Below are 17,432 nucleotides of genomic sequence, written 5' to 3'. Positions count from 1 at the left end.
TATTATATTATTAGACTATTACTCCATCAGATAGCTGATTTATTGCCTTGCAGATCGTTTGCCTGATCATTGTCCTCTTTCCTCAGACTGCTGAGGTAGCACTGGCCAATCTGAAGAGCAAGTACGAGAACGAGAAAGCCATGGTGACCGAGACGATGATGAAGCTCCGCAACGAGCTTAAAGCCTTGAAGGAGGATGCTGCCACCTTCTCCTCCCTTAGAGCCATGTTTGCCACCCGGTAAGCACCAGTTTACACTTATAGCGTCACTGACAATTTAGAGTCAAAGTGCACCTTCAGTCTATACTAAATGCTGAATCCTTAGAACCTATCCAAAAGTAATTTCTAGATATATATTTAGAAACTCTATGGACAAAGATGCACCGATTGAGAAGACTTGAGAGTCAATAGTGGACCAGAAATACAAGCCTTTTTACCAATAAGCCTATTTACTATGACCAGATATAATCTAATCATATTACTGTTTGTTCTGCTCAGTGTATAGAGCGGCTTCATGTTATGTGTATGGTCTACGTAAGTAAATCAAAAGCCATTCGTATTCTGACTTCTGTCTCAAACCACTGATGGAGGTGCATGTTTTTTTAACGTATTCACAGTCACAAGAGTTTGACCAGGACTCTGTACCAGCTTTAGCTGAGTTGTTGAGTTTGTCTTATTATTAAGAATTTATCTTAAATTAACCATGTAGATGCAGGATTTTGCTTTAAATTTCCAAATAGCCCATGGACTGTTTGTGGTATATGTTGTTTTTTTTGTGTCCTTGACTTGGAGATGTTCTATCTGGCCTCCTTGTAACTCCTCCTTAGCATCTCTTTTAGTAATTCTATCTCTGTGCTTGATCAGAGAGACTGCCTACAGCTGCCTTGTAACTTTATACCCATGTCTCTGCAGCAAGCCAATAACTTTACTGATGTAATGACAATGGTCATGCTGCTGGTGTTCGATATAACAAATAACATCCTGCTGTAAAGGAGTCAGGATGTTTAATTGTATTATACTCTTACAGAATTTTTATTAATATAACATAGATGAAAAATAAATGCTTTTCTCAAAATTATGAATATTGGGAATATAGCTTCATACCTTTTTGGGGGTATTTTTTCAGCATAACAATTGAATAATAATGGTAATAGATTTTAGGGGCGTACGGTACATGCATTCATACTGAATTTTTTTGTACTGAAATTTTCCAGTATAGGGCTATCGATTCTGCGCACACGTGTACCGAATGCAATCCTTTTTACGTGCGGAACATAGTTTGAGTTCCCTCAGGAACATATTAAGTATCGGACCGCAAGTTTGTTTACTCTCTGCCTCGCCCTCTGAGTGCATTTATTATTATTATTATAATTATTATTATTATTATTATTATTATTAAACTTGAAAACATACACAACAATACCAGGGGTATACTGTGGGGGAAATAGGTATTTGATCTCCTGCTGATTTTGTAGGTTTACCCCTTACTAAGAAATGAACAGTCTAGAATTTCTATTGTAGGTTTATTCCAACAGAGAGAAATAGAGAGGAAAAAAAAATAATCCAGAAAAAAATTTGAGAAAGGTTATAAATGAATTTGTATTTAATCAAGTAAAATAAGTATTTGATCCACTACCAACCAGCAAGAATCCTCACCCCATTCAATCCATTTAAACCTCTCCCCCACAATGGGCAAGACCAAAGAGATATCAAAGGACATCAGGGACAAGATTGTAGACCTGCACAAGGCTGAAATGGGAGGTTTGAATAGATGATTCTGCGACAGGTGTCTTTTATACACATAATGAGTTGATATTAGGAGTTCTTTCCTAAAGAGACAGGACTAATTTGAGTCTGTGGGAGTCTGGTTGGTGCTGGTTGGTGCTGGTTGGTAGGCGGATTAAATACAAATTCTTATATAACCTTTAAAAAAAAAAATTCTTTCTCTGTTAAAATAAACCTACCATCAACATTCTAGCTTGTTCATTTCTTAGTAAGGGATCAGCAGGGGCTCAAATACTTATTTCCCCCACTGTAAATAGAAACTAGAGTTAGCACAGTATGTGGCTTCTCACTCCGTACCAGAAATAAGATTTGTTTTACGCAATGCATGTCCAGCTTCAAGAATTTCTCTTAAAAGGAGTAAATCCTGACACTTCCACAGCGAGTGAATAAATGAAGGATGGCAGGAATAAAGACATTTGTTGTATGCTGCAAAAGCATATAGTTTAAACAAACACACACACACACACACACACACACACACACACACACACACATACACATCTGTATTACCCAACTGGGTTCTAACAAATGTGAACTTTTTAATAAAATGTTTCTATTTATTTAATTGTATCTAATTAATTTAATTTGTGTCAGTTTAGTTGAATATTCAATTTAATCAATAAAATGAAAAAGTGTATTGCATTTATTTTATTTGTATAAAATATTCTAATATAGTTATGCAAAAAGAACAAAGCAGGCATTTTATTACAAATTCTTTTTAAAACATCGACTGTTGATGTTCACAAATGTTAATAATAATAAACTGCGTTAATCAAAAAAAACGGCAAGCAATTTTACGTTTTGCATTTCTTCGTCCTAACCCAAACAGTGACTTAAAGGTACGTACGAGATACCGAACCGTAGATTTTGTGTACCATTACACCCCTAATAGATTTATATGCAAATGGGAAAAATATGTCTCGAAGTCCAATTATTTATTTCAAGTGCTGTTGTTATACCAACCAACATATAAAGTTGGGTGCAGAACCTGATATCGCTTTGTACTGCAGGGTCTGGGTATTACATTTAAGTACATGCTTGCTATGTCATCTCATACATATTACAGAATAGATTGCCTGAAACCCAATTTAAGCTTGGACTGAACATTGAAGCCTCCGATTGACTGCCTTTTGTGCATTTCATACTGTATTTGTTCTGTATAACGGGTGAGAAGGCTTATAATAGCCTATACTAATAAGATTTTTTTTTTTTTATCATTCAGAGCACCGTTTTCCATCATGCCTTTTTGGTTCTAAAAATCTTTTTTTGTTAAGTGACGTTTTATTTGGAGGTAATAAAAGATCTGTATGATATTACTGGGGAAAAAAAATACATTGACAGTAAATACAAGAACATGATGGGGAAAGTGTGTGTGTGTGTGTGTGTGTGTGTGTGTGTGTGTGTGTGTGTGTGTGTGTGTGTGTGTGTGTGTGTGTGTGTGTGTGTGTGTGTGTGTGTGTGTGTGTGTGTGTGTGTGTGTGTGTTGTGCAATAGCTCGGCATAGCTTGCAGTAGTCCGGAGGGGGGGGACAGCTCTCACAAGAGAAACAAACCAAAGTATAATTTTGCAGGCTGTTTATACAGAATCTTCTGCCAAAAAATTCACAATAGTGTATTACTAGATATTTTTTTCTGATTTTGTCTTTCTTTTTTCCATTCTATTTGAATTCATCTCGATTGCACACTGTTTTCCATGTTGGCTAAAATTGTGCGGGGTGTTTTACTGGCGTGCATTTAAATCCCCTATAAACGTGTAGCTTCTTGCATGCAGTGATCGTGTCTCACAATAAGACTCCACCCACCCCTCGGCCTCCAGAGCTCCACTTTATCGTCTTCTCCAACACACTGTTGTTTTTGTGCGTGTCCCCCAACCCCCTTTTCCCGGGAAAAAAAAGTCAGCTGCCCACCCCCAATTGAGCTTATGCATCTTTTGATAGAACATTCCCAAGGGAAGACTGAGGCTAATGGAGCCTCGCTGATCTCCTTTGTCAGTCTGCATGTACGTCTGGGTCAACCTGAGAGCACACACACACACCCTCGCACGTAACACGCATGCAGACTCTGTTTTCACCCCTAAACAAGAGGCGGTACGTTTGCGTCGTCTACTGGGTTCAGAGTTAATTCCCGTGGGAAACGATGGGGAAGCAGCCAGTGAATAAAGACCTGTGCAGCCAATAGCGCATCATCTCTGACAGAAACACTTGCACTTGACCAGAGATTCAAATCAGATTATTTGTTGTTATCGGCTCATCCATGCACATCATAGTCATGCTTTTAGACATAAATATATGTATATTTAAAATATGTAAATGATCCAAAGCCTGCATTTGTCAGTTTGAATGAAAAAGCATTGAAGACAACTTGGTATTCTATCGGGGTGGAAGTCTTAAATCTAAACATACAGTACATGGATCTACGGATCTACGTTCTATATATTGCGTTCTTTACATTGTCGTATATTTGGGTCAAAATAACCACCGATAAAACGCCAATAGCAGCTTCCTGAGCATAAAACGCCTGCATTATTGTACGCAACATTCCGCTCAACCGCTCGAGATAAAGCGGATGTAATGAGGTGTACCTCACCCTATTATGAGGAGCTCAGAGCAAGGGAGTAGCTTCTAAAACTGATTATTAAGGTGCAATGTATCATGTAGGAATTCGGATACGTTGTGTTGCCTGAAGCACGAGACGAGGAGAAGTGAGGAACTGGAAATCAGTAAGCATGAGATTAAAAATAAATTTTGGCGCAGTGGAATTTATTAGGAGTATTAGGGGTTTACAGTGCTAGTATTGTAGCATGTAAGAGGGAAGTGATGGAGTGGAGCTCAAGGCAGCACAGTAAAGAAAGAATCTGAGTGTAGAGTGCATTAATTTCCAGAAATGTCTGCTCACAATCTACAGGGTGCAGTAAGTGAGGGGGTTGCTGCAGTTTATATATATATATATATATATATATATATATATATATATATATATATATATATATATATATATATATATATATATATATACATACAAGCTGAATCTGTATTTTCTAAAGAGCTATTCACCACCACATTCTGTTCTCCTCCCCTTCTGTCCTTCTCTGTCTGAGTGTTGAATAACCCACTAGAGACTCCAGCAAAAATAGCTTCTGCGTTTATTAATTTGTTTGATACTGCAGTGAAAATAAAACAGTAGCTCATCTACACTTTGCTGTGGGTTTGCATTATGTCTTTTATTTTGGTTTGTCTCTGTGTTTGTATGTTTTTGTTGGGTTTTTTTTCCCTCGAAGAAATGATACATGCTAAAGGCACTGTTTACAGACCCAGCACTGCACAAATGAATTGTGGGCGTTTTGACGTTTTGAGCATCTGAACAATTTGGAGCGCATGCACTTCAAGAGCACCATCTAGTGGTGTGTGAGAGTCATAATGGTGTCAGAAGCAAAACCCCGTAAAGATAAGTGGTGAAATGTGTGCGTGTGTGAAGTGGGGTGTCACATTTGAACACAAAGGTTTTCATTATTATATCAGCAACATCAGCAACCCCCTTAAATAGAAAAGTAGAAATATTTACCTTAGTTTTAGGATTCTTAGTGTTTGTTGTGTGTCATGAGGTGGTTGCTCAGTGGTTAAGGCACTGGACTTTCGATCAGAAGGTCACAAGTTCAAATCCCACCACCAAGCTGCCACTGCTGGGCCCTTGAGCAAGGCCCTTAAGCCTCCCCTGCTCAGTTGTAAGTCGCTCTGGAAAGGGTGTCTGCCATACATGCCATAAATGTAAATGTTGTGCATTAATGATTTTGAGCTGACCCAAAAACCTTTAAGATGGTGAAAATGTTTCATCTGAACTCATGTTTCAGTCAGAGGGGAAAGAATAATAAAAAAATCTGACCTTTTATTATCACTAAATCAGTTAACATGGTCAGAATTACAAATCTGCATACATGTAAATAGTGCAGCATTGTCTGGATGTTTTACATTGACTTTTTTTTCTTCAAAACTTTGACCATTTTGGACCCCACTGTGTGTATGAAGATAGATCGATACACACTATATCGACATATCGACTATATCGTGCGTTTTTTGAAGGACATTCCACATTTAGTCCTCATTTGCTCTAATGATAACCTCCACTCTTATGGGAAGATCTTCCACTAGATTTTGTAGTGTGCTTATGGTGATCTGTGCTCATTTAGCCACAAAGGTGTTGGTAAAGTCAGGTACTGATGTAGGGTGAGGAGGTCTGGGGTGCAGTCAGCGTTCACTTTCATCCTTAAGGTGTTCAATACGGTTGAGATCAGAGCTCTACAGCAGGCTGCTCAAGACCTTCCAGTCTAACACATAAACCATATTTTCATGGAGCTGGCTTTGTATACAGGGGCATTGTCATGCATGAATGTGTTTGGGTCTCCTAGTCTTTTTATTTAATGCCACAGCATCGAAAGAAATCCTGTACAATTGTGTGCTTCCAAGATTGTGGGGAAAAACCGTGTATGGCTGGAAAGATTCAGGTGTCCCAATGTTTTTGTCCATATATAGGATAGGATAGGCTAGGCTAGGCAGATAGATAGATAGATAGATAGATAGATAGATAGATAGATAGATAGATAGATAGATAGGTAGATAGGTAGATATTATACTGTGTATATGAAAGAGTCATGCCTGATTCCATCTGTTGGTAATCTAGAGTACATATAGCTCTAACAGCTCTTACTTTACTTTAATAACAGGGATAATGCGACCTCAGTTCTACCCTCTTTTCATTGGTGCCAGATAAATTTAGAATTTTTGTATAGAATAGTTATGGCATTTGTACTGAGTGTAGACCATTTAAGGTCCACCAAACTGCTACCGACTGACTGTTTCCTGATTAGGCTGGGACAGTAAGGTGCCTCTGTTGTGCCTCTGAGACTGTCGGTCTGTCGGTAGACATCAGACATGCTTCTTCTGTAGCCATTTTTAAATCAAAGCTTTTTTTTGCTCTCTATGTATATAAATAATATAATATCAATAGTCATTATTTAAAATATTCTCTGTAAATAAAATTTACAATCCTTCTCAATCCGCTTTCCCCTTCTTTCCCTGCTTTACTTCTGCTAGCTGTGATGAGTACGTCACTCAGCTGGACGAGATGCAGAGGCAGCTGGCAGCGGCTGAAGATGAAAAGAAGACCCTGAACTCCCTCCTTCGCATGGCCATCCAGCAGAAGCTGGCCCTCACGCAGCGTCTCGAAGATCTAGAGTTTGACCACGAGCAGGTGCGCCGGGGCGGATCCAACAGCAAGACCAAGTCTGCCTCCTCCCGCGCCAGGGCTGCTCACAACCCTGCGCAGTCACATGTAAGTCCACCCCTCAGTGCCACCTGCGGGGGTCGCGCCGAGCCCGACAGCCTCCTGAGAACACCTGTGTTCTGCAGCGAAAAGTACAAGATCTACTGCGAGTAAAAGCGTGGCATGCTCTAAACAGCACTTCTCGGTGTACAAAGCCCCACTCGCACGTTCTCTCGCTCTCGCTATTTGCTGTATGGTGTGCATCATTTTGCCTTATGGTTATGCCTACCCGTGTGATAGTAGCTAGGTAAAAGATGGTTAATATGTTAGCTGCCATTCATGTGTTTCGCAGAGGGCAGATTGCTTCCTTCTGTACTCACGGTGCTGTATTTTAAGTGGCAGCTGCATATCCGAGTGTGACTTTTATTTTATTTTTTTATTTTTTCCTGACCACTTAGTAAAGGATGTCGTCGTGTCGTGGTCGTGATGTATACCTAGCTGCTATCTGCACCTTGGTAGATATGCTTCCCCCTTTCCCCCCTTTTCTAACACATCCACTTGCCCTCTTCTTTCCCTCTCTCTCTCTCTGTCTCTCTCTCTCCTGCCTCAGAAAACCATTTTTCGAACTTGGCAGCCCGTTGTCTAATCAGGTGACTAATGTTTACATTGTAAAAACATTTGAATATGCAAATCTCCCACTTCTAAGAGTAGGGGATGCCCAGTGGGGGAAAAAAAAAAAAAGTAAAAGCCAAACAACGGGTTACTGAAAATTTAGGAGCGTTTTCTGCTCCATCTCGATCAATTGGTTGTGGGCAGGAGTGGGATGATGATGATGATGATGATATTATTAATGTATTTAAAATGGTAAGCTTTTGGCCAAGATTCAAATAGCTAATTGTTCGCATGCAATTCGCTAGATCCTTGGCTGTGAAAATGTGTATTACTACATAGCATTCTAGATTTTGTCTCTATCTCGAGCACACGTCTAAACAGGGCTCTACATGAGGGGATCGTTTATTACACCCCCCCCCTAAAAAACCATGGAGACATCCGTTCATAGCCATAACACTGGAGCATCAAGGAGGAGGGGGAAAAAATCAGCCCTCAAATTCAAGTGCACTTCTGCTAGGGGACTCAGGTTCCACATTTCGCCACACAAAAAGGCAGAATTTATTCTGATTGGTGAAAAGACGTTTAAATAAATAAATGAACACCTTTTGATTGGTGATGATTCAGCAAAGAATTAAATAGCACAACACACAAGGCACACTCATTACGATGCCGAACGATTAACTATGAGTGACGACAAACATCACCGTGGAAAAGTGCCTGTCTTTTGCTTTCTATTGACAACTATCCATTTCTCAGTGTAAAGCCCTGTACGCTTGTGTCTGAATAAGCTAGCTTTCCCTCATGTTCTCCGTACACCGCTCTCCTTGTAGATCGTCAACAGTTCCCTGTTCCCTCTGCCTCACCAGTTTCCCTTTAAATGCCACCAAAAAACATACCATGACATCGCTATATCACTATGCACGCTTCTCTCGACTCAGACTTTGATAACGTGCTGAAGTTTGGTGTTTAAAAAAACAAACAAAAAAACACAAGAGACCTGTGTAGTGTTCCAGATCGTGCTGCACAAGCTGAATATTTCCATGGCGTACCGCATCGCTAGTAGTAGTTTTGTAAAAATTAACAAAGCTTTAAATTAGCAGGCTAATGCTAAGAAAATGTGGGGCTTGTAGTGATATTTAACTTGCTGACGATGAAACTTTTTATTTTTTATTTTTTTATAGCTTTATTATCCTAAAAGCAGGTTTGAGGACAGATGAGGTCAAAAAGTCAAAAAGATTTGGTATTATATATCCATAAAGAAATACTATTCAAGTAAAAAAAAAAAACCTTTCCAAGCCAACTTCCTCCTAACCAGAGGAAGTGTGTGTGAAAGAGTGTGTGCGAATCTTAGGAAGACCTCAGTCCTCAACTCTGCTTCTGCCTGTGCTGCATTTAAAGCCCTTTTTAGGCCTTCAGAATAACGTACTGTATTAAAGAGACGCAAAGCTATCGCTCTCATCTTTCTCACACACACACTTCAGCTTGGATCTGACCACTCTTGTGTTCTTTCATGCATTTTGTAAGCAATGAGCAAAGGCTTAAGATGGCGTATTAGACTTTTTTTTATATAAAGTGTTTGAGATAAAAAGAGATGAGATAAAAGGGCGAAACAATACTGGTTAATTATTCGTTTCAATTATTCAAATGAATTTATTCAAATGACCGAAAGATCGTTTATTTAAATTGTCTCTATTAATTTCTATTTAACTCGATGTAGTGATTTGATTAATAACGATCAGAAACTACTAACACGCCTGAAGCCTGGGATATGATGGTTTCTAATCATTCAAGGATACAAGCCTCAGGTGGAACTTTAAAAGGAAATGGGCGGGGTTTTAATACTTGTGAGCCAGTGGGTTTTCCTGTTCATTTTTTCCCAAATTAATTCTCTAACATATGATTTCTGGTGACTAACCTGCTAGTTCTCACGCTTCTACCTAATTTTGGCTGACACATTAGATTCTTACCTTTTCCACTGCCTTTTCTTTTTTCTTTTTTTTTTTCATTTTGGTTGCATGTCTCTGATTTATTCATTTTAACTCCTCAAAAAAAAAAATCAACAATCTAATATCCATTTTTTCTTTGTTTTCATTTCGCAGTAAAGTTCAGCCCCTAGTTGAGCAGGGGGGGAAGTCGGCATTCCATCATGCAGATAAAATTCACCTGCTTTTAGGCCAAAGGAAATCCACTGGAAGACAATATCTGATTTGATCGATTTTTTTTTTTTTTCAAATACACTTTATCTTAATTCTGACAGGAACATTTAAAAAAAAAATGAGTACGGAATAAATCGGACATGCTTCAAATGGCGTCATTACCATTTTATATATATATATATATATATATATATATATATATATATATATATATATATATATATATAAAGATTTTTTTTTTTTCCAATAAGTTGAATAGGAAGCCTGTGCTCACAATTAAAACTCCGCCTATAAGAATTTCGACTCTGTTCCTCTAAATTAAAAAAACAAAACAAAAAAGTGTTAAACAGAAACTAGACTTTAATGAGTTAGGTATTTTATTTTTTATTTAATTTTTTTAATAAACTGTGCACTTTTAATATAAGTATATCGCTTTTATTATTAATCTAAGGTCAGGTTTGTAGTGCTTTTGGTTTGTGAGTCAGTTCAAGTATATTGTATACGACACACATATATATTAATAGTAATAGAATTTTTGTATTATTTTTTTGTTTTTTCCAATATATGCACTCTGTATGCAAATAACAGAGGTGAACTTACATATCCAAAACTACTCACACTACAAACCAATCCTATTGTATTCTGTGAAACAAATCCATGAGCATTTTATCATTTATATTTTTTTATAATCACATTTTTAAATGTTGTGTTGTCTTTTTTTTTTCTTCTTCTCTTTTTGTCATGTTTGTTCTACTGCCATATTCGAGAGAAAAAAAAAACTAAACAAAATCCCGGGTGGTCAGATGCTGGGCTTTTTTGTCTATTTATTATTCTTAGGAATAGTTTCAAAGTGAACATGGAGAAACTTGATATTGATATTCTTTGGCTTAACACAGTAAAGCGTGCTTGGGGATTTAAAACAAAAAAATTTTTGTTTTGTTTTCCAGCCGCTTTACTTAAGCTTTTTACGGATCGCTGATCTCACGAATTCTCTGCAAGCATAAAAAAATTAATTCCAAATTGGAATGGTCTCGTTCTCTCTTTATTTATCGTGCCAAGTCTCGGTACACCGTTTTACGTCCGATATGAGGAAGCAAATAAAAAAAATAAAACACAATGGAGATCAGAAAGAAGAGAATTGCAAACAGTGGGAGTGGGTTTTTGACTCCCATTTTCATGCCCTCCATTTGAGTTGGTTTCTCTTTTTTCTTTCTTTTTTTTTTTTAAAGGGGGTTGTTTTGCTCTTCATTCTGACCAGTAGTGCCTTTCATTGTTTTAAGAGAGAATTGTAGTCTAGGTTTTTAGGGTTTTTTTTGTAGTTGTTTCCCTCTCCTGAAGGCAAGATGATTGACCAGAATTTCTTCCTTCAGAGGATGCTAAGAAGCAGCAATAAGTGCAAAAAGACACACGTTTGTATTTTTTTGTTTTTTTTTCTTCTTCTTGCAAGCGTGTGTTTTGTTAGACATTAGGTATATGAAATTGCAGGGAATTCTCGAGATCAGCGACCCTGTTAGCAAATTCAGGGGTTTTCACAATTTTTTTAATCAAGGAATGGGAATCAGAATTAATCCTATTTGCCTCCTAATGAACAAAAGAAAGACAGACGTCACACATTTGTGCTGCGTCTGCAGATGGAGACTGGTGTAACTATAGCTTTGTTTGGTGAAGGTAATGTGGTTTTGATAGTATTGTTGACAAATGAGTGAACTCGTGTCCTCTTTTTGTCCACTTTTCTGTTTTCTTTTTAAAAAAAATATATTTTTTGTTCGTTTTTAACATATTCTTTAAGCATTGTGATTTCAGGAAACAGAAAAGATTTTGCATCAACAAGCTCAAAAAGTGGCAGGAAAGTCACATTTGGTTTGTTGAGGCGTTAAAAAACAAAAAACCCAATTGATATGTTTGGGAAGTGAGAAGAAAAAAAAACCAGGTCAAATAAGTGCAATTCAGACTGCTGATTTCCAAAAGCAAATGAGCTTTTCTGTTTGCTGGAAGCGATAGTGTTGTGTTATTCAGCTAGCTGATAACATTATTACAGTCATATTGTGTTCAGTATTGATGCGTGAGGAAAGTTTGATACCTTTATATAAAAAATAATAATAATGACTTCATCCATACGTTGGTATTTATTTAATTTTCTTTCAAAAAGTTTTTACAGTACCGTTCTCGTGCATTATGATCGACTAGTGGTGGAAAATGTCATATGCATGTAATTCTGCAGCTATGGGACTTTTACACAGAATGGAAAACAAAGCACTTGGTTCATTATGAAATAGACGAGGGGGGATTCAATTGATAAGAGAAATGCGTTTAGCTATTAAGCGATGTATTAGCGCTGAACTAATTAAAAAAAGAGGAAGTGCTGTTTTGTTTTCCTCAGAGAAATACTCGCCTGTGTAAAGGTAGTCATGCTGGTTTAAAAAAAAAAAAAAAAACCAATAAAAGTGACCTAAAAATGTTATTTGGTTTCCTGGATTCATTTTTGTGTATGGCCTTGAAAGGTTTCTGTGATTGGGTCGACTCGATGTCCGTTATACAAACCCCACCCACCTTTTGTTTCCGAGCTGCACAGATGGGGGGGGTTTCCCAGCAGCAGATGGTGACCTCATCATTTTACACACACACTAAAACAATAGATTACTCCAGAGCATCGAGAGCGTCATTGCCTCTCATCTCTTTTAGAGTTGGATGCACATTTTCCAGTTTCACAGGGTTTTAAGGAGCCAGGAATGGGATTTGAGTGGTGTGGATGAGATTTTGGACAATTAATCAAATTCAAGATCTGTTCTTTTTAGCAAGATTTTGTAGGTACAGTATATGCACAGGTTTGTGGACACCTGAGCATAAGATTCATATGTGCTTTTTGAGCATTTCATTCAACATTTAGTGCCCATTTGCTGTATAATAACCTCCACTCTTCTGGGAAGATGTTCCACTAGATTGTGTTGCTACAAGTGTGTTAGTAAAGTCCCGTAATGATGTAGGGGAGAGAAGGTCTGGGGTGCAGTCAGTGGTTTGTTACTTCTCATCTCTGATAGAAGGCCACTCAAAATCTTCCACCCCAACCTATGTAAAATAAAGGGAAAATGTAATGCTACCCATCCAAGCTTTAAAAGTTACTTAGTGAAAAAAAAGAAAAATCTAATTATGTTCTTGTGTATCAAAATGTCATACAAAGCCACAAACCAACCAATAAGAAAAAGTTTTATATCTGAGTTTGATCGTTTAAATCATCTTATTTATTTAAATAAATACAAACCTTCTACATAGCCCCCCTGATTTTTGCTTAGCATCACAGTTTCCGCAGATTTATATACTGAATCCCAGATTTTCTTTGAACAATGATCCACACAAAAAGCTTTTCATATGACCTGAGCCTTTCATACATCCTAAACCCCCTTGAAATGTTATGGTAGGAGCTGAAGAGAAGCATGCACAAGATCCCATTGGAATTGAATTTTTTTCTATTTATAGAAATCTTTCCTATTATATGCTGGAATTTGTAAGCTGATAATAACACCAACAATAATAATAATTATTTCACCTTTTAAATCTTCTTACCTGGGTTTTTAAATATGCACTTTTTATAACAGGGTATTCTTTTCTGATTGCATCAAATTAAACCATAGAAAATCCGGGGAATAAATAAATAAAGGTAATATAAATAAATAAAGTCTGTGTATGTGAATAATATATGGACAACCTGCAGTCTAATTCAATATCATTTTTATGTGCAAAACTTGTGTTGCTTGACTCTTGCTACTCTTAATCTTCAAGACAGATGGACAGACATTTGGGGCCATAAACAAATTTTCCAATTACACCAGTAAATTGTTTTCCCCTTAACTTAACAATGGCCACATCATAAATGGTGGCTAAAACCTGCTTGACCAAAAAAAAGCACATCTCGTGCCTGTTTTTACTACACCATTGTATTGCAGATTTGAATGCTCATCAAAAATCCAGGGGTGTTTATTTGACAAAATGATTTGCCTTTCAAAAAATATATACATTTAATTTAAGGGAATGCAATGAAATTAGTTGAACAATATAAAAAACTTTCTTTCGGCTTCTCCCATTAGGGGTCGCCACAGCGAATCATCCGCATGTTTGATTTGGCACGTTTTTACACCGGATGCCCTTCCTAACACAACCCTCCCCATTTATCCAGGCTTGGGACCCGCACTAAGGCTTGTGCAACCCTAATGGCTGGGGTTGGTTCCCTGACCGGGGATTGAACCCAGGCCGCAGCGTTGAGAGCGCCACATCCTAACCACTAGACCACCAGGGAACCAGTTAAACGATATAGAAAATTACAAAATAACAAAATATTTTTATGTGCTTCCCATGTTTAGGAACAAAGAGCAATCCATGATACCCATGGATGATGTGGCTGAAAATTAAAACAAATCAATCAATCAATCAATCATTCAATCAGTGAGTGAGTGTGAGAGAGAGAGAGAGAGAGAGAGAGAGAGAGAACAAAAACACACTTGTGATTTTAAAAACACCAAAGGCCTGGAGGAGCACAAAAATGGCTCTAAAGAAGACTTCACCAGAGTTGTTTTACCACATGTTTAGCACACCACAAAAATAAAATAAAAATCAAACTAATAAAAAAAAAAATTGAAAGCCAGCACAGTTCTGGAACTAATGGACAAAGGAGAAAAAAAATCTACTTGTAGGAAAGGAACTGCTCATGATCCAAAGCAGACAATTCCACCTCACCTTGAGGCATCAGCATGTATGACTTGCATTTATTCTGACTGCTGCCTGCTGATTAAAGCAACAGGATGAAATCTGAAGTGTACAGCCCGAAGCATACTTCAAAAGCAACTTTAAGGTAAAGAAATGGAATCAGTCAAGTCGATCACCTGACCGAATTCAAGTGCTGAATGAAAAACTTTAAATTAAAATGTCCAAGAACAAGCAGGAATTGAAGACTGCTGTAGTAACGCCCAGGCATCGATGTCTATGGGTTCCGGATTTCAGACCGTTATTGATTAAGAAAAAGAGTGACTACTGAATATAAATTAAAAATGCTATAATTCATGCAAGATTTTTCCAATTTGGATGTCAATACCATTCATTTAAAATGAGTACACATTTATGTGCTTTTAATCTAAAGGTATTTACATTAAATTAAAATTGTATGTGCTTTTAATGCGTTTAATAGCTAAAACTGCAGTAAATTAAGAAGTATCTATGGACCTGACTGCATACATTTGGTGCTCATGCCCACTAATATGCAGCAGTGAATAAGATTTTTAATGTGCAAGTTTCAAAACAAATAGTTTCTGTAGCATCTGAATCAGTGTCCTGCAGATTAAGCAAAATTCTTCGTGCAAATATATCAAAAGCTCCTGAATTTTTTATGTGTTACATCATCCTCCTCCTCCTTATAAAGGGCCCTTTGAGTTTTTTTTTTTCCTGCAGATCACTGAACCAAAAACTAATGTCTTTTACTGAAAAGAATAAAAAAAAGAATAGTGTTACTCAAAGGCACCTAAAGCTTCAAAGTGGTTACAATACAGATACTTATTCTAAGTCATTGGTTTATTGTCTGTGTGTGTCTGTGTATGTATGTAATACAAATACTTCTCTTCTTCACTTCATCATATCATATGATGGTCAGCATACATGGAGCCCGAGGTTCTCCCAGAGTGCACGCTCAACGTCATTAAAACCCAAGCAATACAATAAAACCATTACAAGCAAACAACAAATGTGAAACGTCATCGATCATTCAATTTACTGCATGCTTTTTCACAAAGATGCTCCTGAACCATGTTAGGTGAAATTTAAAACACGTTTTGGCCATATAAAATATAAAGTCGTGATTATTGTCTGGAATTTAAAAAAAAAGGGCAGGCAATTTCTGACATCAGTATTTAAAAAAATGATTATCATGAACTATTTCTCCCTCAGATCCTTCAGCACTGATTGTGTTATTTCTCTGCAATTGAATTCAATGAAGGTGTATAAAAAAGGCTTAATTATAAATATCAGACAGGCCAAACAAAACTCCCTGTCAGCAAATTCAGCTGTCTGTTAAAGGACAAATCAGGACAGAATGTTGGTATATATGCATAGCATTAATGTTTTACTGTTCTCTAGCATCTTCCCAGAATTACTGAATTATATTCCTTAATTTAAATAATCCTGAATTGTGTAACTAATTAACACCTTGAGAGACAAAAGCTTTTATCGAATATTCAAATACTCTGGAAAATGACACTATGATTCTGATTGAAATTAAAAAAAAACTTGCTTTTTTGCAAAGAAATTCATATAACAGTACCATGTTATTATATTGGGTATACAACGATTTTATCCTTTAGTTTCATCCCTTCTGTTGTGTTTAGCATTCAATTTTTACTTACAATCGTCCATTATCTTCTCATTTCTGTTAGAGCACAACTCGACTTTTGAATAAAATCTGAATATGGCTACACACTGTAAAAGTAAACAGCACGCTAGCTTTCAGCCTTGCAGTCGGCCTGTGTTTCTCCGCATTATTGTTAGTATTATTTTTTTCTTGAGGGAGTTAGTTATATTTTGGATATTTGCCTAGAATGATAAAAAAATTATTATACCAACCAGTTGAGGTTAAAAAGAGGAGGTCAATTGACCAAAGAACAGAGTTACTTAACCGAGCCATTATTGTGTGGTTTGAGTAGTGACGTGTGTGAGGCACGTGGGCACTGAGCTGACTAAAGTGTAGAAATGAGGCGTAACTAAGCTAACCTCCTCCTGCCCCCAGGGAGGCTTTGGCAAAACCCTCATAAACTTTTCGGTTGATATTTGGGTAGCAGCCATTGGAGAATTTTGTAGAAGGGGCATTCTTGGGAATTGCAACGCTACACACAGAGAATCTATTGTGATAGTGAATCCTGCAAAACTTTGCATTCAAATTGTTAATTCAAGCTTGATAATATTCAGTTGTTTATTTTAGGTGGAGTCTATGTTCAGAACACTTGGGCATGACTCTGGAAGACTGATTGGACAGTTGGACAGTCCATCCCAGAACACAAACCTACTGTAGGAGCAATACAGATTTGCCAATCCACCTATACTGTAGGTGTGTTTTGGGGAGGTTGAAGAGGAAACTGGAGATCACATAAAACCCACATGGACTTTGGGGAAACTCCACACAGAATGTAACCTGATTTAAGGGATCAAACCAAAGACGCTGGTGTTGTGACATGGCAATGGCAGTGTTTATTCAAGATTTTCACAAACATACAGAATACAACTTGCAGTACCTGATCGTGCTTAAGATAAAAGAGTCTATAAATATAAAATAAGAGAAAATATGAGAAAATTTATTAGATAATGATAAAGTCGTATTTACAAATAATGTTGATATATTTGGATGTGCAAAAGGTAGGTATAAAGTGTATGGAATGCCATGAGGTATGATAATAACAAACCAAAAACAGTAACAGTGACAATGGCAATGTAAGGTGCTATGTGCAAAAGCAGAATGAGCATGAGTATGATTGTAAAGGAAAACTGAGCATAGGATAAGTACGATGGGCAGTAAGATGTCTAATAGCTTGTGAGAAGAATCTCCTCCTAAGTCAGATTTGGCCATCAGAAAGCAGATGCACTTGCCAAGTAGTA

General features: G+C 37.2%; 1 protein-coding gene across 2 annotated transcripts in view; it reads left to right on the top strand.

The window, feature by feature from the left end:
- Window positions 1-12,267, top strand: part of zgc:171572 (protein bicaudal D homolog 2) — a 45,696-nt gene extending 33,429 nt beyond the window's left edge. The window contains exons 8-10 of one of the 2 annotated variants that reach the window (XM_046870664.1): window positions 87-238; window positions 6,870-7,107; window positions 9,750-12,267. In XM_046870664.1, the coding sequence (XP_046726620.1) occupies window positions 87-238; window positions 6,870-7,107; window positions 9,750-9,752 (393 nt within the window). In that variant the 3' untranslated portion in view covers window positions 9,753-12,267. Of the gene's footprint in view, window positions 1-86; window positions 239-6,869 lie in introns of both variants that reach the window. The other variant, XM_046870663.1, reaches the window with a different exon arrangement.
- The last annotated feature ends 5,165 nt before the right edge of the window (window positions 12,268-17,432 follow it).

This window comes from Silurus meridionalis, chromosome 17 (assembly GCF_014805685.1).
Source record: "Silurus meridionalis isolate SWU-2019-XX chromosome 17, ASM1480568v1, whole genome shotgun sequence".
Lineage (NCBI taxonomy): Eukaryota > Metazoa > Chordata > Actinopteri > Siluriformes > Siluridae > Silurus > Silurus meridionalis.
The sequence above is the reverse complement of the archived record's forward strand: the minus strand, read 5'-3'. Positions and strand labels throughout refer to the sequence as shown.